The sequence below is a fragment of the Pempheris klunzingeri genome, unplaced genomic scaffold (genome assembly GCF_042242105.1).
Source record: "Pempheris klunzingeri isolate RE-2024b unplaced genomic scaffold, fPemKlu1.hap1 Scaffold_101, whole genome shotgun sequence".
Taxonomy (NCBI): Eukaryota; Metazoa; Chordata; class Actinopteri; order Acropomatiformes; family Pempheridae; genus Pempheris; species Pempheris klunzingeri.
The window spans coordinates 37,390-57,852 of record NW_027255004.1 but is presented as its reverse complement, the minus strand read 5'-3'; the positions used below and the strand labels follow the sequence as shown (position 1 = coordinate 57,852).

Genomic DNA, 20,463 nt, shown 5'->3' with positions numbered 1-20,463 from the left:
TACCACTATGCCATCTCTTAGCTACTATTTGAATTTTAAACTTAAAAAAAGTATGCTCTATATGATTTATTAATTATAACAATCAAGAATTACTTAAGTGATTTTTTATTGATTAATCCAGAAGATGCCGCCAACTGGAATTGTATAAATCTTAGGATATAAAAATCTACATAATTTTTTCAATATCACACTTGATTTTAACGTTCTACTTTTTCATTTTATCTGTGTCATGTGAAAATTTTTCTGTCATGTTTGATGTTTGATATCTACAAAAATGTCTCAGATTTAACTTATTCAATAGAATAAGTGAATTATAACTTTAATTAGAATTCAATAGTTAAAAAAATCCCTTGGATTTCATTCCAGATTTTTAGTAACTCAAAATTTTTATATTTAAAAAAACTTTTTAATTTTAAAAATAAAATTAGAAAATTCCTAAATTATCGTTTATGAACTGTCTGGTTGTTAATTAGTCTTTATGATTTAACATAGGACGACCAGATATGTATCTTGCTAAAAATCTTGACACATTTTATGCGTAGTTTACATTTTAGCTAAGCACATATTTCTCGAAGTAATAATTACTGGTAGTGGTTAACAATATTTGGCATTCAGTAGTCACCTAAACTATCTCTACCAATATATGTCAACTTTGGAAAAAAATTAATTTCTAACATTAGTCTATAGTAGTTGATAGTTGCATAAAATATATAAAATGATTATTTTTAGACCTAATATATCCAATGTGAAACATTGAATATATGATATTGCACATATATTTAACGTTATTTAGTTAAATCCATTATGTAATATAATTTCCAGTATAGTCTTTTAACTTTAGAGTTTCTAGGCTACAAATCAAAAACGTGGAAGCTACATCATTTCGAGTTTTTTCATAAAATTATACTTTTAATGAATATTCCAAGATTCAATTCTATGTAATAATTTTAGAATTTTACTGAAAACATTTTTTAATCAGACGTCTTTTTTTTTAAGAGATTTGATGATTGCCACGTTTATTTGATCAAATTAACTTTAAGCTAGATGGTGCTCTATTCCTTTTCGATATGAAAGAGCTAAACCGATAGATATTTGATACATTTTTTTGTAAGAATATTTATAAGTAGGCTATGGTTCTCGATAAAAATTTATAAATATAAGAAAAGGGATTGCTATAATTAAAGCCTAAAGTGCGGGTTACTAAACAAGATTTATAAAAGACTCCTGTAGTATTATAAGAGTTATTCCATATCATATGATACTTTTTATATTGCTCTGGGACCTACTTAACACCATTTATTCATTTAAATAACTATAAGCTCTTTTAGTAGCAAAGTAAATACATCGTTAGAGGAATGTTTATTTATTCTATTCCTTTAGACATGCATTAAACTTTTCAACGAGTTTATATTCAATTTTATCAATTAAAAATAGGATGAAATTGTTATATTAAATAAATAAATATATAAAATGATCATAACTACTCCAATATAAGCTTTTTTATTAAGTATTAATTCATTTCTAATTATACCCTTATATAAATCTATAATTGGTCATTATCACAATATGAACTTTACTATTATATTTTTTCCCGCCAAATCTTTATTTAAATGAAAAAGTTATATATTATTTGTCCATAATAGAAATATCTATTATAGACAATTTTACGTCGTTTAAAACTTTAATAAAATAATTCTAATATTCCTACATAAGATACTCTACTTTATATGAGCTTTTCATTTTTTATAATTAGCGGTAATAAATCTATTTTTTAAAATCGATTGTTATAACTACTTCAAAAGAGTGTATGTATATGCAACATGTTCATTACTAGTAGTTTAAAAATATTACATACTAAATATCATATAGATAGTTGATTTTTCAATTACATTTACCAATTAGTTTGATTTCTAATCATTCATTAATATACTGTTTACATTTTAATTTTGTCTAATACGGATAATTTATAATGCAAAAAATAACTTTAAAATTATTACCATGACACTTTTTTTATCTTACTGTTTGTAAGAATTCCTCATAATCAAAAACAAAAACGTCTGGAACTATAATGGGGCTTAATATGATTAGGTCAAGTATTTTAATACAGTAAACACCTATTACTAGTCATTATCATAATATATTCTACCAAATTTTAAACATTCTATATTCCAATTTGCGATATTTTCACATATCCAAGTATAGCTAAAATGTATACTTTGAATATCTTAATTTTCTATATAAAACCAACTTTGGCTATATTTTAAGATTATACAAGCATTTAATCTATGATGATTAGAATTTGAATCTTAATTTAAAAAATTGAATTCATTAGAACAATCTTATAATTCAGTTATAATTAAATCACAAAACTTATATAAGCATATATTGAAATTAAATAATATCATTTAATTTATTATGATTTTATTTAGTATATTAAATAGAGAGCTATTTATATATAAAACTTAATTATTAGTTTTCAGTTTTTTCTATCGTAAATTTATAATTTTAAATTGTGTTATATTTCCTAATTAGCAAAAGTATTTATTTTACATGCTTAATCTCTCGAGCGCCTTAAATCTATTGTACACCTAGTGTTTTTTTGAATTTAATACACCCCAGGTTTTCCCTTAAAAAATTTAAAAAGTTATGAAAGCAGCACAACGAACTTTTAAAAGATATTCATCGACAAAAATCAACTAAAATTCAGGGATACTATTATTCCTGAATTGTTCCCGAATGATATTGAGTGTTCCCGAAAGGCGGGAAATTTTGAATAATAAGAAAGAATTGTTAGAGCTCCTCAATTTTTTCTCTTACTATCGATGTTGTATTGTGTCAACGAATCTTACGTATTCTATTCTAACAATTCCTTAACAAACTGATTTTATCTTAACTAAGAACTAATACTCTAATGCATAGATGGACCGCAATGTGTATACTTTTATAAAATCATTAATTTCAATCTATTTTTTACACCTGTCATGTTTAAAAATTGTTCAAATAAAAAAATTACCCTTTTTAATGATAGATATTTATTTTAAGTATCTTTTAACATTCATAACATGGTGATTTGTAACGCTCATCACAACAATTTTCAAGATGCAATAAACACTGTTTTTCGATCTTAAAATCAGAAGATTGTGACCATAATCTACAACTCATTCATGATGCGAATAACAAATCACTATTTGATTTAAATACGGTAGTGTCATTAGAACAGAATGTTTTCGGAAAATTTATCACCAAAAATTATTGTAAAACAATCCTTAATTTCGGAATTTTAGATAATTGCGTGCGCGATTACGAAAATATCTTCGTACGACAACTTTTCTTTACCTCTGAATAGCATTATTCTTATAATTATATAAATTTTCATATTCACTTATTTCATAACGTTTTTAATCGTAATAATTATTAGATTTGTCGATTTCGCTGTTCTCGGACTCATTTTCTGTAAAAGATCCATTGTAAATTTTATCCTTAGTGATTGTCTTTGAAGTCGTTTAAATCGGATTTCATAAAATTCGCGATCTTGGCATTATTTTTCTTTAATATATTTGAATTTTATCAATCAAATATATGTTGATCTTCGAAATAATTTCAAAATAAAAAAGTATGGTGTCTCAAATAGAATAAGGTGCGCAAGGCTTATGTATTTAATCCATTTTTAAACTAAATTGTGAAAAATTTGCATTTTCCTAAATTAAAATTACGCGTCTATTTCTAACTAAATAAAATGAAGTTTCAGACCAATCTCGAAGTTAAAATTGTCACAATTTTTTTGTCCAAAGTGGTTCTGGGAAATATTAGACCTCATAAGGTTAAATGAGATGTTATTCTCACATAACATACATATTCAGAATGATAATTTGTCGATGATTTCACTCTAGTTGTTGCAATCATAATAATTTACTTTTATTTAATTCTAGTATGATAATAGAATTCGGAACTAAGAATATTGATTATATAAAATTTTATGAAATTATTCATTATTTAATTGTAATAGGTAAAAACACTAGTTACGTTTATAATAATAATCATTAAAATACTTAACTATAATATATGCGAACATATTCTATGTGATTTTTATAGTTCAATGATCTTTTGAACCCTTAAATTATCCATTTTACTCGTTATAGGTATCTTTTACATGATATATAGAATTTTATTGATAAAGCTTTATTTTTATGTTTTTATTAAGAATTATGATATCCATATTTCGCTGATATATTTGGTAAATTCACTTTTATTAAAATTATTCAAGTTATATACCTACTGAGTGAAACTCACTTAGCTATTTTAAGATCTCTTAATTCACTGAAGTACATTTTTTAAAATTAAATTATAGTTAAAAATAACTATCTCTAGGCTTTTATCTAAAGGTATGGTTTCATTTACTTATTATAAAATGAGGCAATTGTCTCAGATCAAATTTTAACTCTGATAAATATAAGATTCTACGTAAGCATATTAATATTAAGTTCACAGCTGTGATCATGCTACTTGATTATTATTAATTATAATAAAGTTTTTTTAAATATAAATTAATTAAATATTTCAAATCATGACAAATCTTTACTCAACTTCAAAACTTTCCTACAGGCATTTAATTTAATTATTAATTTAATTTTCAGCTTTTTATTGATATATAATTTATATTTTAGAATGTATTTAATTGAATTTTTAGTTTTTTATTATCTAATCGGCTGTCTATGTTTAGACTAATATACATATTATACGTCATTTAAATTTTAAATACTACTTTATTTAGCTACTAATGACAAAAAAGAAGTTATAGAGAGTTCTACTCCAGAACCTTCTCAATCCGTATTTTTTTATTCTTTTATAGCTTATATTTCATTTTAAAAAACAGGCTGAGGATGAAAATAATGATGTTGTTGAGTACCCCATACCCAAAGCTTTAACAGTTGCCATGGATTATCACTCTGAAGATTCACATTTTCAAATGAGAGCTGGTCAAGTCGTATATGCTGTAGCAGAAATTCCTAATTATTATTGTATAGAAGTTGAACATGAATCAAATGTAATTTCATTTACTTTTATAATAACATAATTTATGGCATATATATACATAAATACTTTTTGTAGGTTTTAGAATGGGTGCCGAATCATTATCTATACGATAAAACTGCTATCTACAGACATTTAGAGCCTGGTGTTGATATTGAAGCACCAAAGTCAAGTCTGCTTGCCATGCTCCATTCTGAATCGCTAGAAACACCTTCATCAGAATCTTTAGAGGATACTGAAAATCAATCGACTGCTATTAAAACCCCAATAGTTGAAGATAAATTTCAGTATTTTGTTGCAGATGTAGATTATCGTGGTGATATGGATGATATACCTTTCAAAAAAGGTGATATACTTGTTTCACGTGACACAAGTCTTGATTGGTATTATGGGTATGGGAATGGTGTCAGTGGTGCTTTTCCTTGTAACTATGTTATTCCCATATCTAAAGAAGATATATTTTCATCACAAAAGCATGCTGTCGTTGTTGAAAAGTACTCAAAAAAAGGTCTAGACGAAATAGAACTGGTTCCTGACGAAGTGTTATTATATACCATTTGCAACCCATCAGGCTGGATTCTTGGTGAAAACTCAGTAAATATTTAAAATAAAATATTGATATTAAATTTTTTTAGAAAGGAGATATTGGGTTTTTCCCTGATAAACTTGTCAAAATTATTGATGAAGGTTCAACTCCTGAAGACTTTTATAGCTCGAATCAACCTAATAGTACTCTCATAAAAAATTTAGTATATAGCTTAAAATTTTAATTTGATTTAGTTGTCGCCAAAGCGAAATGTCTGTATTCATATACTGCTGAAAACGACGAAGATTTAAGTTTTGTTGAGAATGATATTATAAATGTTATAGATATGAGTGGCGACTGGTGGTTGGGTGAATTAAATGGAGTTACGGGTCTATTTCCAAGCAACTTTGTTTTACTACTTAGTAATAATGATGCAAAAATCATAGAGTCAGATACGAATATACAATCCGAGAATTCTACTGAAGTCCAATTTGATGTTTTTAGAGATAGATCTTTGACTACTCCGGATGATGCAAACTTACATTTCGAGAATACTTCTCAAGAACAGTCTAAAATTCTTAGAGATAGATCATTGACTACTCCGGATGATGCAAACTTACATTTCGAGAATGCTTCTCAAGAACAGTCTGAAATTCTTGGAGATAGATCATTGACTACTCCGCATGATACAAAGTTACATTCCGAGAATATTTCTCAAGGACAACCTGAAATTCTTGGAGATAGATCTTCAAATACTCCACATGATACGAAGTTAGATTCTGAGAATATTTCTCAAGGACAACCTGAAATTCTTGGAGATAGATCTTCAAGTACTACGGATGATGCAAATATCTTTGCAGATGATTCTACGAAAACTGCAAAGGTAGAATTGGATAAAGCTAGTAAAGTGTACCCATTTATATCAGAGGAAAAAGAGATTGCTGAATTTACTGATGGCGATTTAGTGTTAATAGATCCTAACCATGAAAAAATAAAGGATGTTGAAGAAATAGCCGAACATATAGAAGCTAATGCTAAAGATATACATTTGGATACTGTTAAAAGTAGGTTCAGCATTTAATTGTGTTATTTCAATACAATTTATTCTTTTAATTTAGCGGCTACAATAGAAAGTGACGTCGATAGTAAGAATAATTTAAAAGAACATAAACACGAAGTAACCTCCTTCCTTATCTATTTAATTTATGCTTTTTTAGTGTTCTGTCGATGAGCTTATATCGTCAGAGAAAAAATACATGAATGATTTATCAACTGCATTGAAGGTAGGGTTTGATATTTTTTTTCTAAATTCAATGGCTCTGTTGTTACATCATTTTAGTATAAATTTCACAAAAGCTCAAAAAATTAATTTTAGAAATAAAAATTATTTAAGTAGTTTTAAAAGTTTTATAAAGCTTGTAATTTAGCAAAAAAAACAGCATAATAGTCTAATTAAAGTGATATGAATATTTACTTGTAAATATAACATATTCTGCTTGTGTCAAAGAATAATTTTATAGTATTATTAAATGACTCAAAGTAGCATTCTTTTATTTTATTAGTAATATCTTATATGCATTAACTGTAGAATTTTGGTTTTTAGGCATATAAATTGTCAAAGTAAACGATAAGTATATTATCGTTTACTTTTGCCATATTATGTGAGAGTTTCCTTAAAAAATTACGTCGAAGAAATGACTTGTACATTGGTGGTTGTCGTATAAGCATTAAATAAACGCGCATGTATAAGATTATCTCTTAAAAATTACTTTAAATAATATTAGCTTTCAGAATTAAAGAAATGAATGTGATACGCTTTTTTAAAAAAATAAAAATATTTAATTTAATGGTAGTATTAACTAAAATTAGTTATAAATTTTAATTACAACAAAGTTAACAATTGTGGTTCGATACGTTGAGCGCATAAAATTATAAAATTGCCGAGAAAGCAGAGCAGCTTTAGTAGGTTAAATGTGAAATAAATAAATACGCTCATCTGATTAATTAACTGTGTTCCATAATACATACAAGTTCTGATGTTACATCTTAAGATTCATTTGGCAGTCATTAATTAATTATTAGAGTTTCTTATTTTTGGAGAAATGAATGCTTAGCATGGAACGTAAAATATTTATCACACATCGTGTTAACGCATTTGATCTATGTGACTTAAAATTATCGTGTAAGTGATCTTAAATAAGAAGAATAATAATTAATGACTTGATATACTTTTTAAAAATTTGATGTGTAAGATAAAAAATTTTTATCGTGTCAAAAAATATTGTACAAGGGCAAGGGGGTTTATATTACAAGTCCTACTCTCGTCAAATCATTGAAAGCTTTCTACTAAATGTTTATGAAATATTTTGATTCTTATAAAATAAATTTTAATTAATTTTCAGATTACAAATAGACTTTATATTTTTTTAAATAATTTTTTGTGAAAATATTCTAAAAAGTTATTAAAATTAATCAATTTTTATTTCATTTATTTTGATAAATTGAATCTTTACATAGTAAAGATATGAAAATTTGTTGCATTTTGTGGGAATATTGATATATTTTGTATAGAGTTATTAACAGACATGGTATATTTATAGCACTTAATGAGAGCCATTCTGCCATAATGGGGTCACAAAGTTTGACTACTATTTTAGAAAAATAACTTAGAAATTCCAATATGAGATATGCTCTAGTATTTCAAAAATCGTTTTCACTTTGAGATTTAATTATATATAAACACTTTTTAATACCAGTTTAATTTTTTTTTATATTATTTTAATGTCATATACATAAAGATTCTTCAATAGAATTGCTTTCGTAACAACCACTGAATTTAAATAATTAAAATTTTTGATTTTTAACATTTGATATATTAGGTATTTTACAATCCTATGCTAAATAGTGGAATCATTAGTAAAGAGGTTATTGATGAAGTTTTTTTAAATTGGCGTGATTTATTGACCATCTCTGTAGAATTTTCTAGGTAGCTTATCAACTATTGTTAATTCATAAAGTCTATTATTTTATAGTGAATTGAAAAGATGGAAAATCAATGGAGAAGATTTGGATGAATTAGGAAAAATTGTAAACAAAAATTTTGATCAACTAAACGCTTATACAACCTACTTTGCTGGGCACAATCGTGCTGTTGAAACTTTCACTGGACTACTTAATAGTTTACCTGAATTAATTTCACTTGAAAATGTATCATAATTAATATTTTCTTATATTCTACTAGCACTATAAAATTTATATTATTTAGGCTTGTATGAATTTATTACCTAAATCTGAAAGCTTTCCATTACTCGGATTTCTTATTAAACCATTACAACGATTAACCAAATATCCTCTACTTATTAGGGAAATATTAAAATATTTGCCCCCAAATAATGTATCTGTACGGGAAGAATTCGAATTGGCAAAATCGAAAGCTGAAATAGCTTGTGAAGAAGCTAATGATATTGTACGAAAAAAAGAAAATACCAAATTATTAGAGTGGTTGCAATCCCAATTTTATTTTGAAGTTGAAGGTAGAGAAATGGTATTTTCTTCACTGATAGCAAATGGTATACAACGAAGTATGGTGTATCATAATTTTTTTAGCAAAGTAATTTTAATATTATACGCACAATATAAATTATTATTCTAATATACAATTTGTAGAAAGGGAGTAGTCGAAATATTTTTGTTATAGTTTTCAATGATTTTTTGGCTTGTGCAACTTGTTCATTAAATGTTAAATCTATACCATTTGAATCAAATAAAAAAAATTGCTTGACTCTTTACAAACAGGTAAACACATCCCACCCATTTCATTTATGACACTTTATAATATTAATTCCATTATTGTAATAATTTAGCCTATTCATATTCAAGATCTTAGCTATTCATATAATCAAAATAATGAAAATGAACTTACTTTTTGGGACATAAACTGTGAGGATACTAAAATATGTTTAAAAGCAGCAGCGGGAGAAATGTACTTGAAAATTTTTTATTAATAAATCGATAAAAATAAATTTACTGATTTTACTTTGAATGTAATTAATAGATCACAATTAAAGGAAGTTATTGATACAACTAAAGATGATTATAAGAAATTTTTCAATTTTAACTATCTCCAACCTGATAATTATGATCCTGAAAATATGGTTGGAAAAATTCATATAACTATTGAATCTTTGGATGAATATCCTCATGAAGTTCTTAGTATTTATATACATTTCAATTTTCATATGTAGACATTTAAATTCTAATCAAATTCTATATTTAGAGACAGATTGGATTGGTTTTAAAGTATTGATTGGTCTAAATGAACAATTTACAGAAAAAATTCACTATAGTAGAACATCAACAATATCTATCATGAAAACTGTAGTTATTTTTTATATAAGTTATTTATGCATATTCTTTTTATTGTAGTTGGTATTACCGATTGGCAATCAACAATTTCACAGTGTTGATATTCAACTAATAAACTTTTTTACATTCATTCTTCCAGGTATGTACTCTTTGTCGAAAAGTATAAAATATCATTTTTGACATTTTTAAAGAAATTGTTGATTCTATTTCCATGCCTGAGGATACTATTAGACGATGTTTTGATGAAAAAAGACCTATTAATGAAACACTCAGCTTTAAATTGCATGATTCTGCCAGTATTAATGTCAACTTTGAACTGAAATCCACATAATTTATAACGATATGGGTCATCTTTCTAATTTAGTATGAAAATTTTTAGTATGTTTTCTAGCTCTATTCATCTAAATTTTATCATGTTTTTATCATTTGTGTGCATTTTTTACGTCGTATATAAATTCTCTAATATAAAAGAGAAAGATCACACTAACTTTTAAATTTTTTTAAAAATAATTCCAATATTGCTTTAGACATCATAGTCAATGTTTTTAAAATATTTTCCACTAATAGAAATTTTTTAAAAATAATTGTGTGTTTATAATTCTGGCACATTATTAGTTAAAATTAGATTGATTTAAGATAATTTTTTTATTTATATATGCAATTATATATTTTTCATTTTCTATAATTAGTTATCTAAATAATCCTATAAGTTTATTTTTTATACCTTTTTCGATACGAGGAAAACTCGCCGCCCGCGCGCGCGCGCATCATCACACACATATTAGTAGACAAAAAAGCATTAATACACGCGTTTTTAGATTTTAGTGTACCGTAAAATGAACATAAAGTGCATGTTCACTTGTAGCGTATGGGTTAGAAAACTACAATCTAGTAATCAAACGAATAACGAATATACAATTCTAAAAACTCAACGTGGAAACGATAAAATAATGTTTTATGGATATTTTTATGTTAAAGATGAAATCAATTATGAAAATCAATTATTGAAGTGTGATATGAGACAGAGTAAGGGTAGATTAATTACACATACCTTGAATATGATATAGAAAATTAAAAAAAGGGGATTTCATAGCCACGATGTATCTGAAGGTGAAGCGAAAATCAATTCACTTAATGATAAAGTTAAGAATATGGCTAAAAATACCCAATACCCTACAAATAAAGTTTATTATAAGTCCACAATAAATGAGAATATCACTGAACTTTTTCATGTTGCAAAAGAAAATACGTATAATGATTTACGAATTACAAGGAAGAGGATAAAAATAGTAATAAATGTTGGAAATACACAAACAGATTTTAAAATTTTGAATTGAGAAACGAACCATTCTGCCTCTATGATTCAGGTTCCCTTTCATCAAACAGAATAATAATATTCTCGACAAAGAAAAATATCAGCTGCTTGAAGAATAAGATACTTGGATAGCTGATAGAACTTTCAAAGTTGTGCCGAAGGAGTTTTACCAGTTATATACTATCCATGGTAATGTATTTGGCAAAATATTTTTATTAGTTTATGTGTTGATGAGTGATAAGTCAGAATCAAGCTATACGGATGTGTTTGCTAAACTTACAGAAAAAATAGTAGTTGTGTTCCCAAAAAATATCATTTTGGATTTGGAATAGTCGTCGACATTCAAACACATAAATTTATCAACTTTGATCGAATATTTTGATAAGAATTTTTTAAGATATAAATATGAAATACATTCATGCAATACTTATGAAAGAATAATGGCTGGTGTTGATCTCACATCGAATGAGGCTGAATTATTCCACCGCCACTTTTATTCACACTTTTATCAGTATCACTCTGGATTAGTAACTTTTGCTGACAAGCTAAGAGAGCAACAAAGTTTAACTGAGCAAGAAATCAATAATGTGATGTGCAATCAAACAATTGCACGTAAAACCAGATACTACACAAAAAAATTGGTTAATCTGTGGAATATATGTCAGAGTTATGATAAATACTTTGACTTATTCTTTTTAGAAGATATAGCCCCAACATATTGTTGAAATATGGATTAAAAAAATATTTTTTACATTTTTTGTAAATTTGTGTTTTCATTTTCGAATATATATGTGTGTAAACAGGAGTAAAAACAAGAAAAACTCGCCGACTCTGCGCGCGCGCAGAGTCGGCGAGTTTTCCGTTTACGATATATTCAATTATATATTTTTCATTTTCTATAATTAGTTATCTAAATAATCCTATAAGTTTATTTTTTTTACTTTTTTTCAACATTATTTTACAAAATATAAAAAGGGTCATTTTTATATTCTTAATCTTCGGGGGAATCGATCTCAAATATAAAAATTTGTTTTTCTATTATTAATTAATTTTTAATTAAATTCTTCGTCATAATTTTTTTAAGTATGCCTAAGATTTTTATATACATTAGAATTTATTAATTTAGATTTTCGAAATTGAGGCAACGGTGTATTTTCATAATTTTTGATATTTCATATAATTATATTGTAACAACAAATAACGATTGGTGCCGATATATATATTTTTACACGTGTTCTTATACTATTTGTATTAGTCTGTGCTAATTTATTATACTGTTGTTTAATAAATTGGCTAAAAATGATTTTAAAAGTGTAATATAAATCTGGTTCCTCAAACATATTTTCCGATGTATTCTGTCTAAGCGTCTTTAATATAACGGAGCACCGGGGAGACTTTGAACAACCAAAAGATAGAAAAATCTCTACTGCCACTAAAGTATTAGCTGTTAGGGATAATAACTTAATTTTTAGAGGATAAAGAAACGAACGCCTTATGAGAAAGAATAAAAATGGTGTATTCTTCTAGAAATCACGAATTGGGGTTTTATTATTTCTCTCAAAATGTAAGAAGTATGATCTTTTTAGTTACGAGGTCAACTTACTGGAGCAGCTTATTGGGCTGTGAAGTCCAATTGGATCGGACTTGCTTCATAAAACGCTATAAGTATCGCAGTGGAGTTTTCCATCATAATTTATCCACAAACCAACTCCGACTTATTATTCTGCGGTAGTGTGGGAATTTAACCCAATAAACATCTTCATTTTGGGGTGACTAATACCTCTACCCTATCCATCTATTTGACATTGGCTCTATGGGAATCACCTCAATGGAGGCATGGATTTACTCCTAGTGCATCTGAAATCGATTTCACGCTCAAACTACCGGCATGAACTATTATTTTTGTAGAAACATGCAATGACCATAGTGTTCCTAGTAATTTCCTATTAAGAGATACGATAGGCCAAAAACAGCGCGTGGCAACAGGAATTAAACCTGTGATTTTGAAGTCAACGAGCAGAAGAATATGTCACCAAGTCATCATTCTAATTAGGAGGTATGATGTTATTTGGCAAACTCACGACTAGATATTCCTTATTCTGGTATCCCTAAAACATCAAATGCAATAAGGCGAATATTTTTTTCCACAAACGTCAAAAAGAATTTTGAGACATAATTTGAATTGCAACATATATTGGCAAATGAAAATTCGAACATACATGAAGAAAGCAGAACTTATAACTATTTCATTGAAAGGAACCGTAAAAATGTGGCACAATGATTTATAGGCCCTTAATCAGCTAATATGTAGAGCAATGAGTCTATTATAATGATCGATCAGTTTAAAAAATAAAACGTTGAATTCTACTATCACAGCTGAGAATACTAGAGTTGAACGCATATAGACATGCTATACCACAGAAAATTCACACCGTCAGAGGTAGCCAATTTGATCTGACCGATCGTAGTGGGCTATGCACCTATCCTACATGAACGTAAACTCCATACCACTCGGTGGGTTATGCTAGAGCAAAGAGACAAGTCTGAAATTCCAAAACAAAACTGTCTATGCTCATGAAATCCAGTAATTTTGAATTTGCTCAAGTCTTGGGTCTTGGGCATGGTTCTGTTTTGCATTCAAGCAACAATGTCAGACTCTATGAAATGGTCTTTAGTGTATCTAATCCTAATCTAGGGAAGGGGGATTTTTTAAAGCGCAAATACAACTTCCAACAACAGCAGAGAGAATGTTCTCATTTAAAATCGCATTTGTTCAGTTTTTCATAAAAAAACCTTCATTAATACAAAAATTTTGCGATAAAAAATATCATCAAAGCTCTAAAATAAAACGAGTCACACTATGATCATAAGTCAAACCCAAGACACCTTCATAATTGGCTATTATATAACGATGTGAAAACTTTATAAATCTCTATTTATATCGAACTGCAACTTTCATATAAACTAGTAAAAGCACGACATTACACTACACAATTGTAAATGAAGAAAAATTTAATATTGACAATTTTCACGGTTTATTCAAAGATGAAACCCCTAATAAATTCAAAGTAGCGGACAGATGGCTTAGTGGTATAGGCTTCGAACTCATGACCCCGAGGTCGTGAGTTCGAATCCCGGTGCTGCCCACTGTTTCCAATCTATCGTATCCCTTAATCCGAAGTTAGTAGGAACACTATGGTAATTGCATGTTTCTATAAAAAAATTATGGTACATGCTGGTAGTGGGAGGAAGCCTGATGGGAGGGCGAAATCGAGTGCTGATGCACTAGGGTACGATAGTAAATTCCTGCCTCTGTTGAGGTGATTCCCATAGAGCCAACGTCCGAGAAATGGAGAGGGTAGGGGTGGTGGTCGCCCCAAAACGAGGATGTTTAGTGGGTTAAATTCCCACACTACCGCAGAATAATAAGTTGGAGCTGGTGTGTGATGTCATGTGGTTGGGGATATGATGGAAAAAACTCCGCTGCGGTGCCTACAGCGTTTAATGAAGCAACTCTGACTAACTTGAACTTCACAGCCCAATAAGCTGCGCCAGGGGTTTAACCTCGTAACTAAAAAAAAAATAAATTCAAAGACTCACAAACAAGATCTTAAAGTAAACTTCCCGTCAGACACTGGATTCAGACTTTCGTGTAAGAATATTGCAACGAAAAATAACGTATGTTGCCGAGAGATGGCGATACACGTGTTTCATTATTTGAATTAATTTGTATTAATTTATTTGACCTTTTTATCTATTCTGTATGTTGTATATATTATTATAAGAAAAAATATGATAAATTAAAAAGTTTTTAAATATATAGATATTTTGATAGATTTTTAAAGTTGAATGGATCAATTTATTTATTAAAATTTATTAATAGTTTGTTTTACTATGAGCATAAATTAATTTTTTACGTAATACAGCATCACCTCGAAGTTACAGAACTTTCAATCGTAAAGCTTCTCTGATAAAAATTCTGACAAATTACATCTCGCTTAACTTCCTAGTTATGACAATACCTATTACTACCTTATCCAATAAAAAGAGTTTGGTCCAAAAATTATCAGCTCAAATAGGCACATATTTACTTACGTACACCAGTGGATAAGCACGCTGATTCACACACCAACCAATAACAACGCTGTCAAAAATGTTTTATAGAGACTTGCAGTAATATGGAGCCTTAATGTATATTTCAGATCGAGTGATACAAATAAGGAAAAACAGCGTTATGGATCATATCGAAGTGAAGTGATGAGAACAATCATATACTAATAAGCTATTCTCTCTATGAATCAAATTTTTCTTAGTAAAAAAACCATGTACAAGGACAAGGATACAGCTAGTCACACTCAGAGTTGGATCAATAAAGTTCACCTGATTGATATATCTAACACTACTAAAGTAGTTAAATATTACTCTAAATATTAAAAAAGTTTAGTTGTTGAATTCTCGATCAAAAATACCGGAAAATTTTCGGATACCTGTTGCGACTCCAGTGTCGCAGATCAACATAAATTTGAGCTCTTATTGATACTTTTTAACATTTTTTAAAGTTAGTTTGGATATCAGTGATTTAGCTTCTCCCATACTCACTCTGTAGATATAACTTGCTTATATATTGATATTGTGATTGCCCTTATCCAAGCGTCATTATTACCAATCGACGTGATAAAGGGGTACTCAAGCTAATTTTACTACTGCAAATATTCCATGACATATTCAAATAACTAGTCTAAATATTTCAGCGAATCGTAAATACGCTTATTCTCTAGAGCAAAAAATAATGTAACTTGTAGTTCGAGAGATAAGAGTATACATGTACATTCAAGGAACAAAATAGACAATAAAATGACTATTATTGCAAATATTGTGTACTAACTTCTATTAAAATGTCAAGTAATGATCAGAAAGTGGTTTAAGAGATGTATAATTTTATTTTTAGTCGAAAACTCTCCAGTTATTTACCACTCAGAGTGACGTGCTTGTGCGTTATATCTTGTAAGGCTACTATACTATGTGGCGAATGTTGATAATAAATTTTTTTCAGCATGATCGCAGACAAGACAAGCATATTGCAGAATTTAAGTACTATTTGATGTAATATTGAATAAAACAGGTTCTACTTTTCAATATATTTTTTATTAGTGAATCCAAGTTGATAAGGAGAACAGTAACGATTTCGTGACCATATTGAATGAAGAAACACAACAGAGGACAGATGGCTTAGCTCGCTGACCTCGAGGTCACGAGTTCGAATTTTGGTGCCGCACACTGTAATATAATTTATCGTATCCCTTAATCCGAAGTTAGTAGGAACACTGATAATTGCATGTTTCTACAAAAAAAATATAGTACATGCTAGTGCTAGTAGTGGGAGGATGAAATCGAGTGCCGATGCACTAGGAGTAAATTCCTGCCAATGTATATATATATATATAGTGATTCACATCGAGCCAACAGATGAATAGAGTACGGGTTTTATTAGCTAAAAAAAGAGTATGTTTAGTATTTAAATTCTCACACTACCGCAAAATAATAAGTCGGAGCTCGTGTGCGATGTCGTGTGTGGAGAATTATGATTTTTATCCGCCGCAGCGGTGTCCACAACCTTAAATTAAATAAGTCTGACCAACTTGAACTTCACAGCTCAATAAGCTGCGCCAGGGGTTTGACCTCGTTATTAAAAAAATCACAACAGAGAGACAAAACCGGGCGCAAATGTTAAAAATAGATCAGTGAAATATCCGTTACTATGTAGATGTAGTAGAGAATCCAGATGAACAATAAAATGAGAGCGAAACCGTCATATAGAGATTATACTTGATCATATAAAGAATTGGAGAGTGTTTATTGAGATAAACACACAACTATAATTCACAACATAATGGAGTAACTTTGAAGAAACCCGACGACAGTACGAGTTATATGAGGTCGAAAGAATTTTAAAAAATGTTTTTGGCTAATATAGATTCTATTAGAAAATAATCTAAATATTTTGTTGTTTGAGCACGAACAAAAATCAATTGGAAAATTTTAAAAAATTCTTGCAATATATATAACATATTTTAAATAATATATTCCAACCATTTTTACCACATACGAACTATTGGATGGAAAAGTTACTTAAAGGTAACCATAAAGTTATGAAAAATCGTGATAAATCTATAATAAAAAGAATTTATTATAGATAGTTTGTGCGCATATTAAAGTGGAAATTAATACAAATCATAAAATATTTATATTGTCATATACATGAGAGAATAGGTTAAGACTAATACTAAATATTTGCATGTTTTCCAAGTATCACATTTTCAAGATCTTCTCCAACAAGAGTTTCTCTTTTTATAAGTTCATTAGCTAATCTAATATGTTGTTCCGAATGGGTTTTTAATAAATTTTTAACTCTATCATAAGACTTTTGCAGAATAATTTTTACTTCATTGTCAATAATAGCCTGAGTTGCTTCACTTAAATTCTTTGTATCACTAGAAATGTAACCAACCTAAAGAAAAATATATTCTTTTTAAATAGCTGAAAATATTAGTTTATAGAAAAAGATGCTTCTACATTATGATTCATTCCAAAAACTGTCACCATAGCACGTGCAATGTCTGTAGCCTTTGAAAGATCAGAACTGCATCCTGTCGTCACTTGATTTATGCCAAAAATAATCTCTTCTGCAGCACGTCCACCAAGACATACATCAATATGGGCTTGTAATTCATTATAAGTTTGATGGAGTTGTTCACGTTCAGGTAGTGTTTGTGTTGCACCAAGTGAAGTACCTCTGGGTATGATAGATGCTTTATGTAGTTTATCAGCATCTTTTGTGTAGAATGCTGCAATAGCATGACCAGCTTCGTGATAGGCAGTGATTTTTTTATCATGCTCACTCATAATAAGACTTTTACGTTCACGCCCAAAAGCTACTTTTTCTCTAGCCCAATCAAAGTCTTCAACCATGACAAAACTTTTCTCAGCAATTGAAGCATGCTGCGCTGCTTGATTCACTAAATTTGATATATCTGCACCAGATAAGCCAGGTGTAAGATTAGCTAACAATTCAGCTGATACAGCTAAAATTTATACATAAATATAATTATATATAACCAAAAATCATATATTACATGGATGAGTTTTCACTTTTTTCATAAAATGTTCAAATATTTCAATACGATCATTGTAAGAAGGTAATGGAATATGTATTTCATTATCAAATCTACCAGAACGAGTTAACGCTTTATCTAATGCTTCAGGAAGATTGGTTGCACCAATAACTATTAGGTTGGTATCTTTTTTGAATCCATCCAATTCTACAAGAAACTGATTCAAAGTTTGACGATTGTAGTTGGCATCCGAAACATTTCGTTTACCACCTAGTGCATCCAATTCATCAACAAATATAATACACGGAGTTTTACTACGAGCTGTCTCTATATTTTATTAATATTTAAAAAAGAGCTTAACTTATTAATATACGGAAAATTTTGCGAATACGAGATGCACCAAGACCAACAAATACTTCATCAAATTCAGATCCAGAACAGTAAAAAAACGGTACACCAGCTTCTCCAGCAACCGCCCTAGCCAATAGTGTTTTCCCAATACCAGGTGGACCAATAAGTAAAACACCTATTATGATAACATAAATAATCAATTCAAATAACAACATTTATTTGAATATAAAAGGAATTTGACAAATAAATACATGCATTATTGGAAAATATAATAGCTAACTAACCTTTAGGTATAGTGGCTCCCAATCGAGTAAATTTGGAAGGATTTTTCAAAAATTCAACAACTTCAATTAATTCTTCTTTAGCTTCAGTGCACTATATAATATACAGATATATTATAATTTTATTAATGTAAAAAATTACCCCTTTAACGTCACGAAATGTTACTTCAGTACCATCAGAGTTTGATGAATATAGTTGTATCTCTTGATTATTCATTCTCGCTATTAAATAAGATTAAATAGACTTTTAGAAAAGACATGACCTCTAAATGAGTGATTACTTAACATACCAACCCCACTATTGAAAATTATCCAAAGCAGTAGTGAAAATAAAAATACTTCGAACATTTTTTGAACTACTATTAAAAATTCTAAGAAATATTATTCAACATCATACATATAATAAGTAATATAAATACTTAACCAAGATGGTTTTATTTTCTCTTTTAGTGGTGTTGATGTATTAAAATAGTCAGCAATACTTTCCTAAAAAATTAAGTATTTTCATGAAATTAAATATACTAGAGAAATAAAATATGTTCAGAATATCAAATATTACTTTTTTACGATTATTTTGAAAAATCCGATTTAGTGCCTACATTAAGAAAATTATTTTACGTAAAAAGTAACATGGAATTAGTTGAAAGTCAATATGGTAGCAAGAGAATTTGACTATATTATAGTATAATATTTCTAATGTCATATTATAATATTTCTAATGTCATATTATAATATTTCTAATGTCATATAATATTTGTAATGTCATATTATAATATTTGTAATGTCATATTATAATATTTGTAATGTCATATAATTCGGAGGCAAACTATCATTCATTATGGTTACATAAATTTTCACGAAAAAATGATTTAGATCATGACTAATAATCTTATCAAAAAAAATATTAAATCTTAAATTATTCACTTTTCTTTCTTTATTCCTGCTGCAAAATTCATAAATAATAGCAAGATTTTTGTAAAAAATCAACTATAGACTATACTAGATTAATTTTAACGTATTAAAAATAATAATTATTGATGTATTAAATATAAAATATAAAATATGACTGTCATATACACATTGCAATCTTATCATAAATTGTGATAAGAGCTCCAACTAAAATTTAAAAAAAAGGGCTGGATTAACCCCACTCTTTTAAGCTATAAATAAAATTCTTTAGACAACTAAATAATTATAATTAACAATTACTTGATAAAATTTTCCTATTTATTCTCACTTAAAATGATCAACTTTAAAAGCATTATTTTATTAAAATTAATAAAATAATGAATATAACTTTATAGGAATTTATAGAAATTTATTTTTAGTTAACTTCAAATAATGTCCTACGATAAGCAAAATGGACTACCAACAAATACAATGATAAATCAAAAGTTATACATCCAAATAAATTGTCCTACAGGCTGAATCATTTGCATATATGCCACTTTCAAAACGTCTAACAACATATTCTGGATCATG

The 20,463-nt window shown here is 28.2% G+C and overlaps 1 protein-coding gene across 1 annotated transcript; it reads right to left on the bottom strand.

The window, feature by feature from the left end:
- Positions 1 to 17,520: 17,520 nt before the first annotated feature.
- Positions 17,521 to 19,329, bottom strand: LOC139225235 (ATP-dependent zinc metalloprotease YME1L1-like). The gene is made up of 6 exons (XM_070856200.1): positions 19,321 to 19,329; positions 18,985 to 19,075; positions 18,723 to 18,875; positions 18,371 to 18,676; positions 17,811 to 18,319; positions 17,521 to 17,745 (listed from the first exon to the last, which is right to left on the bottom strand). Exons 1-6 carry the CDS (start codon positions 19,327 to 19,329, stop codon positions 17,521 to 17,523), a joined length of 1,293 nt encoding a protein of 430 aa, XP_070712301.1.
- Between the last annotated feature and the right edge of the window lie 1,134 nt (positions 19,330 to 20,463).